The 12478-nt window shown below is 41.8% G+C and overlaps 1 protein-coding gene across 2 annotated transcripts in view; it reads left to right on the top strand.

Moving 5' to 3' along the window:
• ift172 (intraflagellar transport 172) overlaps positions 1–12478 on the top strand; it is a 210536-nt gene that overhangs the window by 40929 nt on the left and 157129 nt on the right. For both annotated transcript variants that reach the window (XM_063035645.1, XM_063035641.1), the window contains exons 6-7: positions 3903–3982; positions 4908–4995. In XM_063035645.1, the coding sequence (XP_062891715.1) occupies positions 3903–3982; positions 4908–4995 (168 nt within the window). The remainder of the gene's footprint in view (positions 1–3902; positions 3983–4907; positions 4996–12478) is intronic.

Below are 12478 nucleotides of genomic sequence, written 5' to 3'. Positions count from 1 at the left end.
GACTTTTGCGTGATCTATAATCTAACCTTTCTTATTCTTCAGTTCCACACATAAAGCTTCACTAGATGAGCTCGCCAGTATGTCCTGATTCAGTACTGCAGTGCCATTTTCCCTGACTAGTTATGCCACTCCTCCTGCTTTATCATGTCTCAAACAACGGGACCCGGGATATTGAGCTGCAAGTCCTTCCCCTCCTTGCATTGAAATATTATTCTCACTATGCTCAGTGTTTTGGTTCCTGACATTGCATGTAGGCTTAACAACATACTTCTTCACAACTATTCCACTATATTTTCTGGCACGCTGGTTCCTATCGCCCTGCAACTCTAGATTAAACCCCCCAACCCATCAACCTTCCCGCTACAAAGTTAATTCCCCTCCAGTTCAGATGTAAACTGAAACCTTCCACCTTCTCTGGAAGAAAGCCCAATGACCCTAAAATCTGAAGCCCTCTCTCTCAAACCATTTCCATATTAAACCTTATGATCTTCCTAATACTGGCTTTGCTAGCAAAATGGCATGAGTAGCAATCACATGATCAGAATCCTGGAGCTCCTTCCTTTAACTCAGGGGTCACCAACCTTTTTTGCACTGCAGATCGGTTTAATATTGACAATATTCTTGCGGACTGGCTGACCGGGGGTGGGGGGGGGGTGTTCAAGTAGGGTTACCAACTTTCTCACTCCCAAATAAGGGACATTTGTGTTTACCCTGAGAAAGACTACCATGACCATAAAGCCTTGTGCGAGCACCTGTGTGCGCATGCGTGTACGTGCTGGTTTTTTCTACAAATTGGTTTTGGCTAAATCTTCCCGATTCTGATAAGTGAAACTACACTGTACATACATTATTTCTACTTTATATAGGCTGTGTTTTTATATCATTCCTGCTTTTACTATATGTTAGTGTTATTTTAGGTTTTATGTGTTATTTGGTATGATTTGGTAGGTTATTTTGGGTCGGGGAACGCTCAAAAATTTTTCCCATATAAATTAATGGTAATTGCTTCTTCACTTTACGCCATTTCAGCTTACGAACGGTTTCATAGGAATGCTCTACCTCAGCGGGGGAAATACGGAACAAGGGCGGTCCTGTATGGGACAAACCAATTTAGCCCAATGTATGGGATGTTCCGGCTAATACGGGACAGTTGGCAACCCTATGTTCAAGTTCAACAGTGTGTGACGGGGAATGAGGAAAGGTGCAGCTGACTCATATCGTTTCATATCGCCAAATCATATTGTTTCCTCGCGGCCCGGTAGCGGTCCGCAGTCCACTGTGTTTAACTCAGTATCTAACTTTCTGACCTCACTTTGCAGGACCTCATTACCCCTCCTACCCATGTCATTGGTACCGATGTGAACGATGACTTCCGGCTGCTCACCTTCCCACTTAAGAATGCTGCGGACTTGATCTGAGATGTCCCTGACCCTGACCCTGGCACTCAGGAGGCAATATGGCATCTAGGAATCTTGTTCTCATTTACAGAACCTCCTTCCTGTTCTCCTAACCAATGAATCCCCTATCACTACAGCTTACCTCTTTTCCCCATCTGAGCCACAGAGCCAGTCTGAATGCCAGAGACCTGTCCACTGTGGCTTTCCTCTGCCTAGTCATCCCCCTCCAACAGTATCCAACCATATATCTGTTGTTGAAAGGAATGACCAGAGGGGTACTATGCACTGACTTGCTGTCCATTTTTTCCCCTTGTGACAGTGACTCAGTTACCCATGTCCTGTACATTGGGTGTAACCACCTCTCTGCATGTCCTGTCTATCAAGCCCTCAGCCTTCCAAGTGATTTGGAATTCATCCAGTTCCAGTTTCAACTCCTTAACATAGTCTGTTGGAAGCTGCCCTGGATGACTTCTTGCAGATGTCAGTCAGGGATACTGGAGGTCTCCCTACCTTTCCACATCGTAAAAAGAGGAGCATTCCACTATCCTACCTGGTATCCCCACTGCTATAAATGTGCAATAAGAAAGAAAGAATAAACAACGAAAAAAACTCTTAACTATGGTCTACACCTCGCCTTGCTGAAGCTTTGATGAACCAAAACTTCAACTTCCAACTCTTAACACTGGCTGCTTCCACAATGGCTGCTCCGTTTAAATCTAACAACTTTTTAATGTATCTTGCCAAGTGCCAAATGATGCACAATCCAATGTCTCCTTGGGAACTGTGGTGCGCAAAACGTGCTGACTGCCCCTGCTTCTTAAGGTGCAGCTGACTAATAAGAGGAATAGATAGAGTGGATAGCCAGCGCCTCTTCCCCAGGGCACCACTGCTCAATACAAGAGGACATGGCTTTAAGGTAAGGGGTGGGAAGTTCAAGGGGGATATTAGAGGAAGGTTTTTTACTCAGAGAGTGGTTGGTGCGTGGAATGCACTGCCTGAGTCAGTGGTGGAGGCAGATACACTCGTGAAGTTTAAGAGACTACTAGACAGGTATATGGAGGAATTTAAAGTGGGGGGGTTATATGGGAGGCAGGGTTTGAGGGTCAGCACAACATTGTGGGCCGAAGGGCCTGTACTGTGCTGTATTATTCTATGTTCTGTGTTCTTTTGAACTCACTCTCCCTCCACGTAATCCAGTGTCTCCTCGGGAACTGTGGCGCACAAAATCTCAAAGCAGGGAATGCTAATATTTTTGTTGCAAGATGTTAATTTGCAATGTTGGTTGTTTAACATTATTTAAGCGTCCCTTCCCTTACTGCTTGATTTCTTTTATTTTTGTTTATGTTTAAAAGCATCCATTTGGTCTAGACTCTTCCAGTAAATACGTTGAATTATATATGACACAATAAGTTTTAAATAGTGTAGAATTACATTCACTGAGATGCATCGGTTACTTTGGCGTTATGATTGTCTTCCTGGATTAGCAACTCCTAATGTCAAAATCTAACCAGTTTACTTCTATTGTATTGAACATTTACACATTCTGGTAATTTTGGTACAAATGATGAATACAAATCACTCATCTATACAAGTAATTGCTGTGAAGCATTTTGGGATTTGTATGATTGATTGATGTAATGCACTTGATTTTACTGCTGACCCTTCAAGGAAGACTGGTGTGTCGTGTGTTCTCCCGACTTCCCCCTCTAACTCCTGTAACCATCCTCACAGCCATCTGAAATTCTACCAACAACGGTGGTGTCATGGCAAATTTAGAGATAACATTTGGGCTATGCTTAGACACACAGTCATGAGAGGAGAGCAGTGGGCTATCCATGCATCTTTGAGGTGCACCTGTGTTTATAGTAAGCAAGGAGGAGATGTTATTACTGATCTGCACTGACTGTGGTCTCCCAATAAAGAAATAGATCCTCTTGCAGACATTGTGGGTCAAAGGGCCTGTTCTCAAGATGTATTCTGCGATTATTCCAGTGATTTGTTTCCTTGATGCCTGTTGACCAGACTTACTGGAGATCTTTGATGGCATACTCAAATCAAATGCTGCCTTTAATTGAGCACAATCACTCTCTGAAATTCAGAGCTCTAAGATTCAGGTCATGACCAGGGCTCTGATGAGATCTTAAACTGAAGGATTCTCATTAAAACCAAATTAAGCACCAGTGAGCAATTATTTAGAAGGAAGGTTAGCTGTTTGATAGCATATTGTCAGTACTGCATCGCTCTGCTGATGATTAACAGTAAGCTGACTAGGCAGTAATCAGATTGGAACTGTCCTGCTTTCTTGGGATGTGCATATACAGTATCTTAAAAAAAAGGCCATTGTTGTGAAATTATGCCACCAAGTGGTACTTTAATATAGGTATTTTTCTGATCCAGCTTCATATTAAACAATTTATAAGGACATCCCTATAATTATTCATGTTGTTAAAATTAATATTTTATGTTGATTTTGATGTTCTCTGATATTGTTTCTGTTCAATATAGGTTCGCTTAGCTAACACAAAAACAAACAAGTCATCAACCATTTATGGAACAGATTCTTATGTGGTTTCACTAACTTCAAAGTAAGTTTTTTGTAAATGGCTGTTATTCTCATTGTAGGGCAACTTCTTCATAAATGGGTTAACACACAAAAAACTGGAGGAAGTCAGCAGATCAAGCAGCATAAAAGAAGGGAAATGGACAGTCAATGTTTCTGGTCAAGACCCTTCATCAGGACTGATGGTGATAGCCAGTACAGAAAGAGGGCGATAGCCAGTATAATAACTTCAGGATATGGGTGGAGGAAGAGCAGGCGGGTGGTCGATAAATCCAACTGAGAGGGATGATAGGCAGGTAAAGGAGGTGGAGAATGGAAATGATGCAAGGCACTGGTAGGTGGAAGTGACAAAGGGCTGAAGAAGAAGGAATTTGCTAAGAAAGGACAGTGGACCATGGAATACAGGGAAGGATATGAGGAAGGGAACCGGATGGAGGAATGTGTAGCTTATAGGAAGATTGGGAGGATGGGGGAGAGGAAAGCGAGGAGTTGATGGAGTCAGTGGGATAAAACAAAACAAATGGGGGGGGAACAGAGGGGAATGTTTACTAGAAGTTAGAGAAATCAATGTTTTTTGATATATGGAGCACTCTTTTGAATACCAAGGTCCTTATTTCAACTTTGATGTACTGGGGTATGTTTATCTTTCATAACAGCATCAAATGAGAATCATGACTTGGCAAACATTTTTTACAAGCTATTTATCGTCTTTTTTCAGTATCTTTATTCAGAAGATTGGGCAAAGTGCAAAATAGGCCACTGGTTGTTACAGATCATCTATTGGCTCTTTTACATTCATGAACAAAATGGGTTTTCACCTTTTGATTTCTTTTGGCTAACATGTACTTCTCAGATACAAGTTTTGTGTTTCACGAATTTCAGAATTTTAATTTTAATGTTGTTTTTGGAAGTCTTCAGCTTTTTGCCATTTTCATATCCTCTCTTCACAGCTCTTCTGGCAAAGGGATTCTGTCTGGCCACGCAGATGGCACTATTGTGCGTTACTATTTTGATGATGAAGGATCAGGTGATTCACAGGTATGACAATAAATTAAACAACAAGTAGTAATTAAGAAAAATGATCAGCAAATGACCTATACCAATCTCTTATAAAATTGTCCAGGGTATGGTTGTTTGTGTTAAAGTCCATTAAAACATTTGTGGATTTTTGATACATTGTACGGTAAGGTATTGTGGAATAGAGATAATTCCCCAATATCATTTTTTTATCATTTGTATCATCTTTGTTGCTGATGACTTCAATCATGCGAGCTTAAAATGAATCCTTTCAAAGTTCTTCCAGCCTGTCAGCTTCACAAACAGAGGATAGGATATACTAGAGCTGACCTCTACCAATGCCTGTGCAGCCTACAAGGCTGCCTCCTGCCCCCACCTCAGATACTCCCACCTCAGATACTCAGACCATATATCCATTTTGCTAATTTCTGCATACAGACCATTGGTTACACGGGTCAGATCGGTCTGCACGGAGATGAGGACCTAGCTGAAGTGTTGTGGTGGTGGGGAGGGGGGGTGTGGTGGTGGATGACCTAGCAGAGGAAAGCCACAGCAGTCAGGAATCTGGCACTGAGTCTGGCTTTGTGACTCAGAAAGGAAAGGGGGAGAAGAGGTGAGCTGTAGTGATAGGGGATTCACTAGTTAGGGGAACAGAAAGGAGGTTCTGTGGAAGAGAACAAGATTCCTGGATGGTATGTTGCCTTCTGGGTGCCAAGGTCAGGGACATCTTGGATTGAGTTTACAGCATTCTTAAGTTGGAGGGTGAGTTGGTCATGGTCCACGTTGGTAACAATGGTTCAATTTAGAGAATGTATACAATCTGAAATCCTTACTCTTCGCAGACATCCAGAGGAGAAAAAAAAGAATGAATGACAGAAAAAAGTTAGAACTCCAAAGACCCCTTCCCATACACAAACAGTAGCAAAGCATCAATCCTCCCCCACCTCCCTTCCCCTCACTTGTTCTAGCAAAAAACATCAGCCCCCACCACCCACCATACAAGCAATAGCAATCCCGCAGAGACCATGATCTATCGTCCATGAAGACCTATTGGAGAGCTTGTCTAGTGAGGCCTAATGAGAAGAACTGAGGAATAAGAATGGTATGACCATGTTAATGGGGTTATATAGATCATTCAACAGCCCACATGATTTAGAGGAGCAAATTTGTAGCGAGATTGCAGACTTGCAAGAAACATAAGGTGATTTTTAACTTTCCATATATTGACTGCGACTGCCATACTGTAAAAAGTCTGTTGCGAAAGAGATTGATAAATTTCTTCAGTAAAGTTTCCTTAATCAGATCATAGATGTTCCTTCTAAAGAGAGTGATACTAGATCTCCCATTAGGGAAGGAGACAGAGCAGGAGTTTCTACAGGGGAACATTTTGCACTTAGTGATCATAATGCCATTAGTTTCAAAGTACATATAGAAAAAGATAAGTCTGGTCTTTCGGTTGAGATTCTGAATTTGAAAAAGGCCAGTTTTGATTGCATCAGAAAGGATCTGGCAGATCTGGATTAGGACAAGCTGTTTCCTGACAATAGTGTACTGTATTTGGTAGGTGGGAGGCCTTCAAAAGTGAAATGTAGAGAGTACAGAGTTTGCATGCTCCTGTCAGAATAACAGATAAGGATAACAGATTTATAGAACCTTGCTTTTTGAGAGATATTGAGGCTCTGGTGAAGAAAAAGAATAAGGTGCATAGCAGGTATAGGCAGGTGGGAACGTGAGAGACTTGAGTATAAGAAATGCAAGAGAACATTAAGGAAATCAGGAGTGCTAAAAGAAGGCATGAGGTTGCTCTAGCAGACAAGATGAAGGAGAATCCTCAGGATTTCTACAGAAATATTAGGAGCAAAAGGATTGCAAGGGGCAATATTGGTCCACTGGAAGATCAGAGTGGTAATCTATTCATAGAGCCAAGAGAGATGGGAAAGATCTTAAATGTATTTTTTGACATCAGTATTTACTGAGGAGACTGATGCTTCTATAGAATGGGGCAAAGCAGCGCAAGGTCATGGACACTATACAGATTACTGAGGAGGATGTGTTCACCGTCTTGAGGCAAATTAGGATGAACAAATCCCCAGGGCCTGGCAGTGTGTTCCCTTGGACTCTGTGGGATGCCAGTGCAGAAATTGCAGGGGCACTGGCAGAGGTATTTGAAACATCCTTAACCACAGGTGAGCTGCCAGAGAATTGGAGGATAGTTAATGTTGTCCTATTGCTTAAGAAAAAAACATCAAATTATAGGCTGGTGAGCCTGGTGTCAGTAGTTGTAAAGTAATTGGAAGGTACTCTAAAGGACTGGATATATGAGTATTTGGATAGACAAGGACTGTTTAGGGATAGTCAACATGGCTCTGTGTGTGGTAGGTCATGTCTAACCAATTTTATAGAGTTTTTCAAGGAAGTTGCCAGGAAAATTGATGAAAGCAAGGCAGTGGATGTTGCCCACATGGACTTTATAAAGGCCTTTGACAAGGTCCCATATGGGAGGTTGGTCAAGAAGGTTCAGTCGCTTAACATTCAAGATGAGGTAGTAAATTGGATTAAGTATTGGCTTCATGGAAGGAGCCAGACTGGTTGACTTTCTGACTGGATGCCTGTGCCTAGTGGTGTGCAGCTGGAATCGGTCGGTGCTGGGTCCATTGTTATTTGTCATCTATATCAACAACCTGGATGATAATGTGGTTAATTGAATCGGCAGATTTACAGATGACACCAAGATTGGGGGTGTGGTGGACAGTGAGGAAGGATTTCATGGTTAGCAGCGGGATATGGATCAGCTGGAAAAATGGGCTGCAACCTGGCTGATACATTTAATGCAGAGAAGTGTGAAGTGTTGCACTTTGGGAGGACCAACCAGGGTAGGTCTTCAGGAGGGATCTGAAATCTGGAGGGATTTCAGAATACAGATCCATAATTTCTTGAAAGTGGCGTCACAGGTAGATAGTGTCATGAAGAAAGCTTCTGGGACATTTGCCTTCATAAGTTAATGTATTGTGTATAGGAGCTAGGGTGTTATGTTGAAATTGTATAAGTCATTGGTGAAGACTAACTTGGAGTATTGTATGCTGTTTTGATCACCTACCTACAGGAAGAATGTTCATAAGACTGAAAGGGAGCAGAGAAAATTTACAAGGCCGTTGTCAGGACCTGAGGACCTGAGTTACAGAGAAAGGTTGAATAGGTTAGAACTTTGTTCCCTAGAATGTAGAAGACTGAGGGGAGATTTAATAGAGGTACAGTATACAAAATTATGAGGGGAGATTTGATGTACAGTATACAAAATTATGAGGGGTATAGATAAGGTAAATGCAAGCAGGCTTTTCCCATGTGGTTGGGTGAGATTACAACCAGAGGTCACGGTATAAGGGCGAAAGGGAAAAGGTTTAAGAACTTGTTCACTCAGAGGGTGGGGAGAGTGTGGAACGAGCTGCCAGTGCAAGTCCTGAATGCGGGGTCAGTTTCAACATTTAAGAACATTTGGATAGGTACATGGATGCGAGAGGTGTGAAGGGTTATGGTCTGGGTGCGAGTGAAGGGAGATTAATGGTTTGGCACAGACTAGATAGGCTGAAGGGCCTATTTCTATGCTGTAGTGTTCTATGACTTTATGAAAACATATTGAGGACTTTACCCTTATTAAACACTACATTGCCAGGGCAAATTAGAAACCATGACTGACTGCAGAGGTTCGTGCACTGCTTAGGAGTCAGGACGCTGCCTTCAGGTAAGATGACTGTATGGTCAGCAGGAACCACACTCTCCCATGCCATCAGGATGGTAAAGTGAGAGTACTCACAGAAAATTCACAGCCATTTCAGTGACACCAGGGATGTGCGGTACATATGGCAAGGTATACAAATCCTAACTGATTACACGTCCAGCCGCACGTCAACGACAGTGACACCTCCCTGAATGCCTTCTATGCACAATTTGACACCACGAATCTAACAACTTTCTACAAGAGTGTCTTGTCTGGCTGCATCATTGATGCAGTGTGGAAACTGCAAGGCATCGGCCCACAAGACATCACCGAGGATTATAAAACCACCAAGAGGATCACTGGGGTCTCCGTATGCCTATTTGTGACACTTACCAGGAGTGCTGTATATGAAAGGCCCAAAGCATTGTTGAAGATTCCTGCCAACCATCTCATAATCTCTTTGATTTACTACCGTCGGGAAGGACATGCAGGAACATCAGGACTAGCGCTGCTAGACTGAGTAACAGCTTCTTCCCGCAAGCTGTGAAACTAATGAATACTTTGCCACCACCGAGGGCTTGTCATTAAGACAGCTGGTGTTTATGTTTACTGTGCTGTTTACTGTTTACCTATGTTGTGCACTACACATGCATTTTGGATTATGTTTTATTAATTTGTGGTAATATTTTGTTCTATGTGCTGTGAGTTATATATGTGTATTGTGGGTGCACCATGGTCTGAATTAACATTATTTTGAGTGGTTGTATCTGTACAGTCAAATGATAATGAACTTGTACGATACCTTGTCACTTGTCTTCATCTGCTTCCCACACCTTAAAAGCTCTATAATTCTCCATTACTGCTCCTTTCTGTATGTCACTGAAATAGCCTGGTGCTCATGTTATGTTAAAGACTTGATGTAAATAAAGATCAAGCAGCATGTACAGATGGAGTAAAAAGCTGCCCTTTTGACTTGGGAGATAGAAAGATCTGTTAAATTGTGGAGACTGAGTGAAGGGTTTCAGAAAATGTTTTTAAACAGATATGAGGGAAGAAAGCAAGAACAATAGTCTTATTTGTGTTCAGATGAGTGGAGACAATGAGGTAAAGCTTGTTGCATATGGAATAGTTGGGTTAAAAGGGACAATTGTCAGGATTACAAGGATGTATTACCATAGAACCATAGAAACTACAGCACAGAAACAGGCTCTTTGGCCCTTCTTGGCTGTGCCGAACCATTTTCTGCCTAGTCCCACTGACCTGCACACGGACCATATCCCTCCATACACCTCCCATCCATGTATCTGTCCAATTTATTCTTAAATGTTAAAAAAGATCCTGCATTTACCACCTCGTCTGGCAGCTCATTCCATACTCCCACCACTCTGTGTGAAGAAGCCCCCCCTAATGTTCCCTCTAAACTTTTCCCCCCTCACCCTTAACCCATGTCCTCTGGTTTTTTTCTCCCCTTGCCTCAGTGGAAAAAGCCTGCTTGCATTCACTCTATCTATACCCATCATAATTTTATATACCTCTATCAAATCTCCCCTCATTCTTCTATGCTCCAGGGAATAAAGTCCTAACCTATTCAACCTTTCTCTGTAACTAAGTTTCTCAAGTCCTGGCAACATCCTTGTAAACCTTCTCTGCACTCTTTCAACCTTATTTATATCCTTCCTGTAATTTGGTGACCAAAACTGAACACAATACTCCAGATTCGGCCTCACCAATGCCTTATACAACCTCATCATAACATTCCATTACTTATACTCAATACTTCGATTAATAAAGGCCAATGTACCAAAAGATCTCTTTACGACCCTATCTACCTGTGATGCCACTTTTAGGGAATTTTGTATCTGTATTCCCAGATCCCTCTGTTCCACTGCACTCCTCAGTGCTTTACCATTAACCCTGTATGTTCTACCTTGGTTTGTCCTTCCAACGTGCAATACCTCACACTTGTCTGTATTAAACTCCATCTGCCATTTTTCAGCCCATTTTTCCAGCTGGTCCAAGTCCCTCTGCAGGCTCTGAAAACCTTCCTCACTGTCTACTACACCTCCAATCTTTGTATCATCAGCAAACTTGCTGATCCAATTTACCACATTATCATCCAGATCATTGATATAGATGACAAATAACAATGGACCCAGCACTGATCCCTGTGGCACACCGCTAGTCACAGGCCTCCACTCAGAGAAGCAATTCTCTACCACCGCTCTTTGGCTTCTTCCATCGAGCCAATGTCCAATCCAATTTACCACCTCTCCATGTATACCTAGCGACTGAATTTTCCTAACTAACCTCCCATGTGGGACCTTGTCAAAGGCCTTACTGAAGTCCATGTAGACAATATCCACTGCCTTCCCTTCATCCACTTTCCTGGTAACCTCCTCGAAAAACTCCAACAGATTGGTCAAACATGACCTACCACGCACAAAGCCATGTTGACTCTCCCTAACAAGCCCCTGTCTATCCAAATGCTTGTAGATTCTGTCTCTTAGTACTCCCTCCAATAATTTACCTACTACCAACGTTAAACTCACCGGCCTATAATTTCCCAGATTACTTTTCGATCCTTTTTTAATCAACGGAACAACATGAGCCACTCTCCAATCCTCGGGCACTTCACCCGTAGACAGCGACATTTTAAATATTTCTGCCAGGGCCCCCGCAATTTCGACACTAGTCTCCTTCAAAATATATTATAAATATATTTTTCATCTCAAGAAAAACATAGTTTTAAAATGTGTAAAATGGAATATAATGAACACACATTTTCATATGTAAATTTGAGACCATTTCAGAATGTGGTTTTAAATGGCTCATTTTATGCTTTCCTGGTTTATGAAACATCTTGAGATGTGAAGCCTTTCCTTGGCATGCAGTATTGTGAACTTAAAATGAATTGTTCATTTTATTGTGAAGTGACCAAATTTTTGTGTTCATTTATTTCTTTTAAGTGGGTTATTTTAATTTCTTTGATGTAATTAATGGATCCAGGTAAATAACAATATGTCTGAGCATTACGGGCTAATATTAGACCATGGTAACATATGAGGCTCAAATCTATATCCTTATAATAAAAAAATCAAGGATAAACTTTATTTGCCATATACATGTATTAAGGATTTGCTGTGGTGTGTTGGCATGACATGCAACAAAAACAACATTCAGCAATTATAAGCAATAAAAAATGACAAAGCAATTGACTTTAAAGCATGGATATGGATTAAAATGTGCATAAATATATAAGTACCAGCATGTATTTATAATGTAACCAGCATTATATTAAGTGATTTTGAAGTATTTACAGTGCAGTGTCTGATGTAATAAATAGAGTCAGGGGTGGGGGGAGGGGAATTGCTAACTGGAATTAACTGATCACCTTAACTGCCTGGACGAAGAAACTTTTAATTTTTTTTCGTTGTTTTAGTAGCTCTATAGTGTTTTCCAGAGGAAGCCTTTTTATTAATGAAAGAGATACGCTGGGCTGATGCCTTCATCGGTCAGAGTTGACCGTGGATATTGCACCCTAGCTGTCTAGATTACAAGCATGGGCAGTGTGGTATGGAGAGCAAGCCTGTGTAGCAAACTCTTCCTCTCCGTGCATCTAATGAACCCAAAGGAATTGGCAGAGACCGATACAGTTTGGTACCAGCAGTGTCACAGGAGTTGCTGGTCAGCGTTGACCTCAATGTAGGACTGTCTTTGGGACTCCAGCTCTGGATTTTTCCCTCAGGGTTTACTCCTGAAGCCTTCCCCATGAGTGGGTGTAGCTGGAAG

The sequence above is a fragment of the Mobula hypostoma genome, chromosome 2, assembly GCF_963921235.1.
Source record: "Mobula hypostoma chromosome 2, sMobHyp1.1, whole genome shotgun sequence".
NCBI lineage: Eukaryota > Metazoa > Chordata > Chondrichthyes > Myliobatiformes > Myliobatidae > Mobula > Mobula hypostoma.
This window is presented reverse-complemented; position numbering and strand designations above follow the sequence as displayed.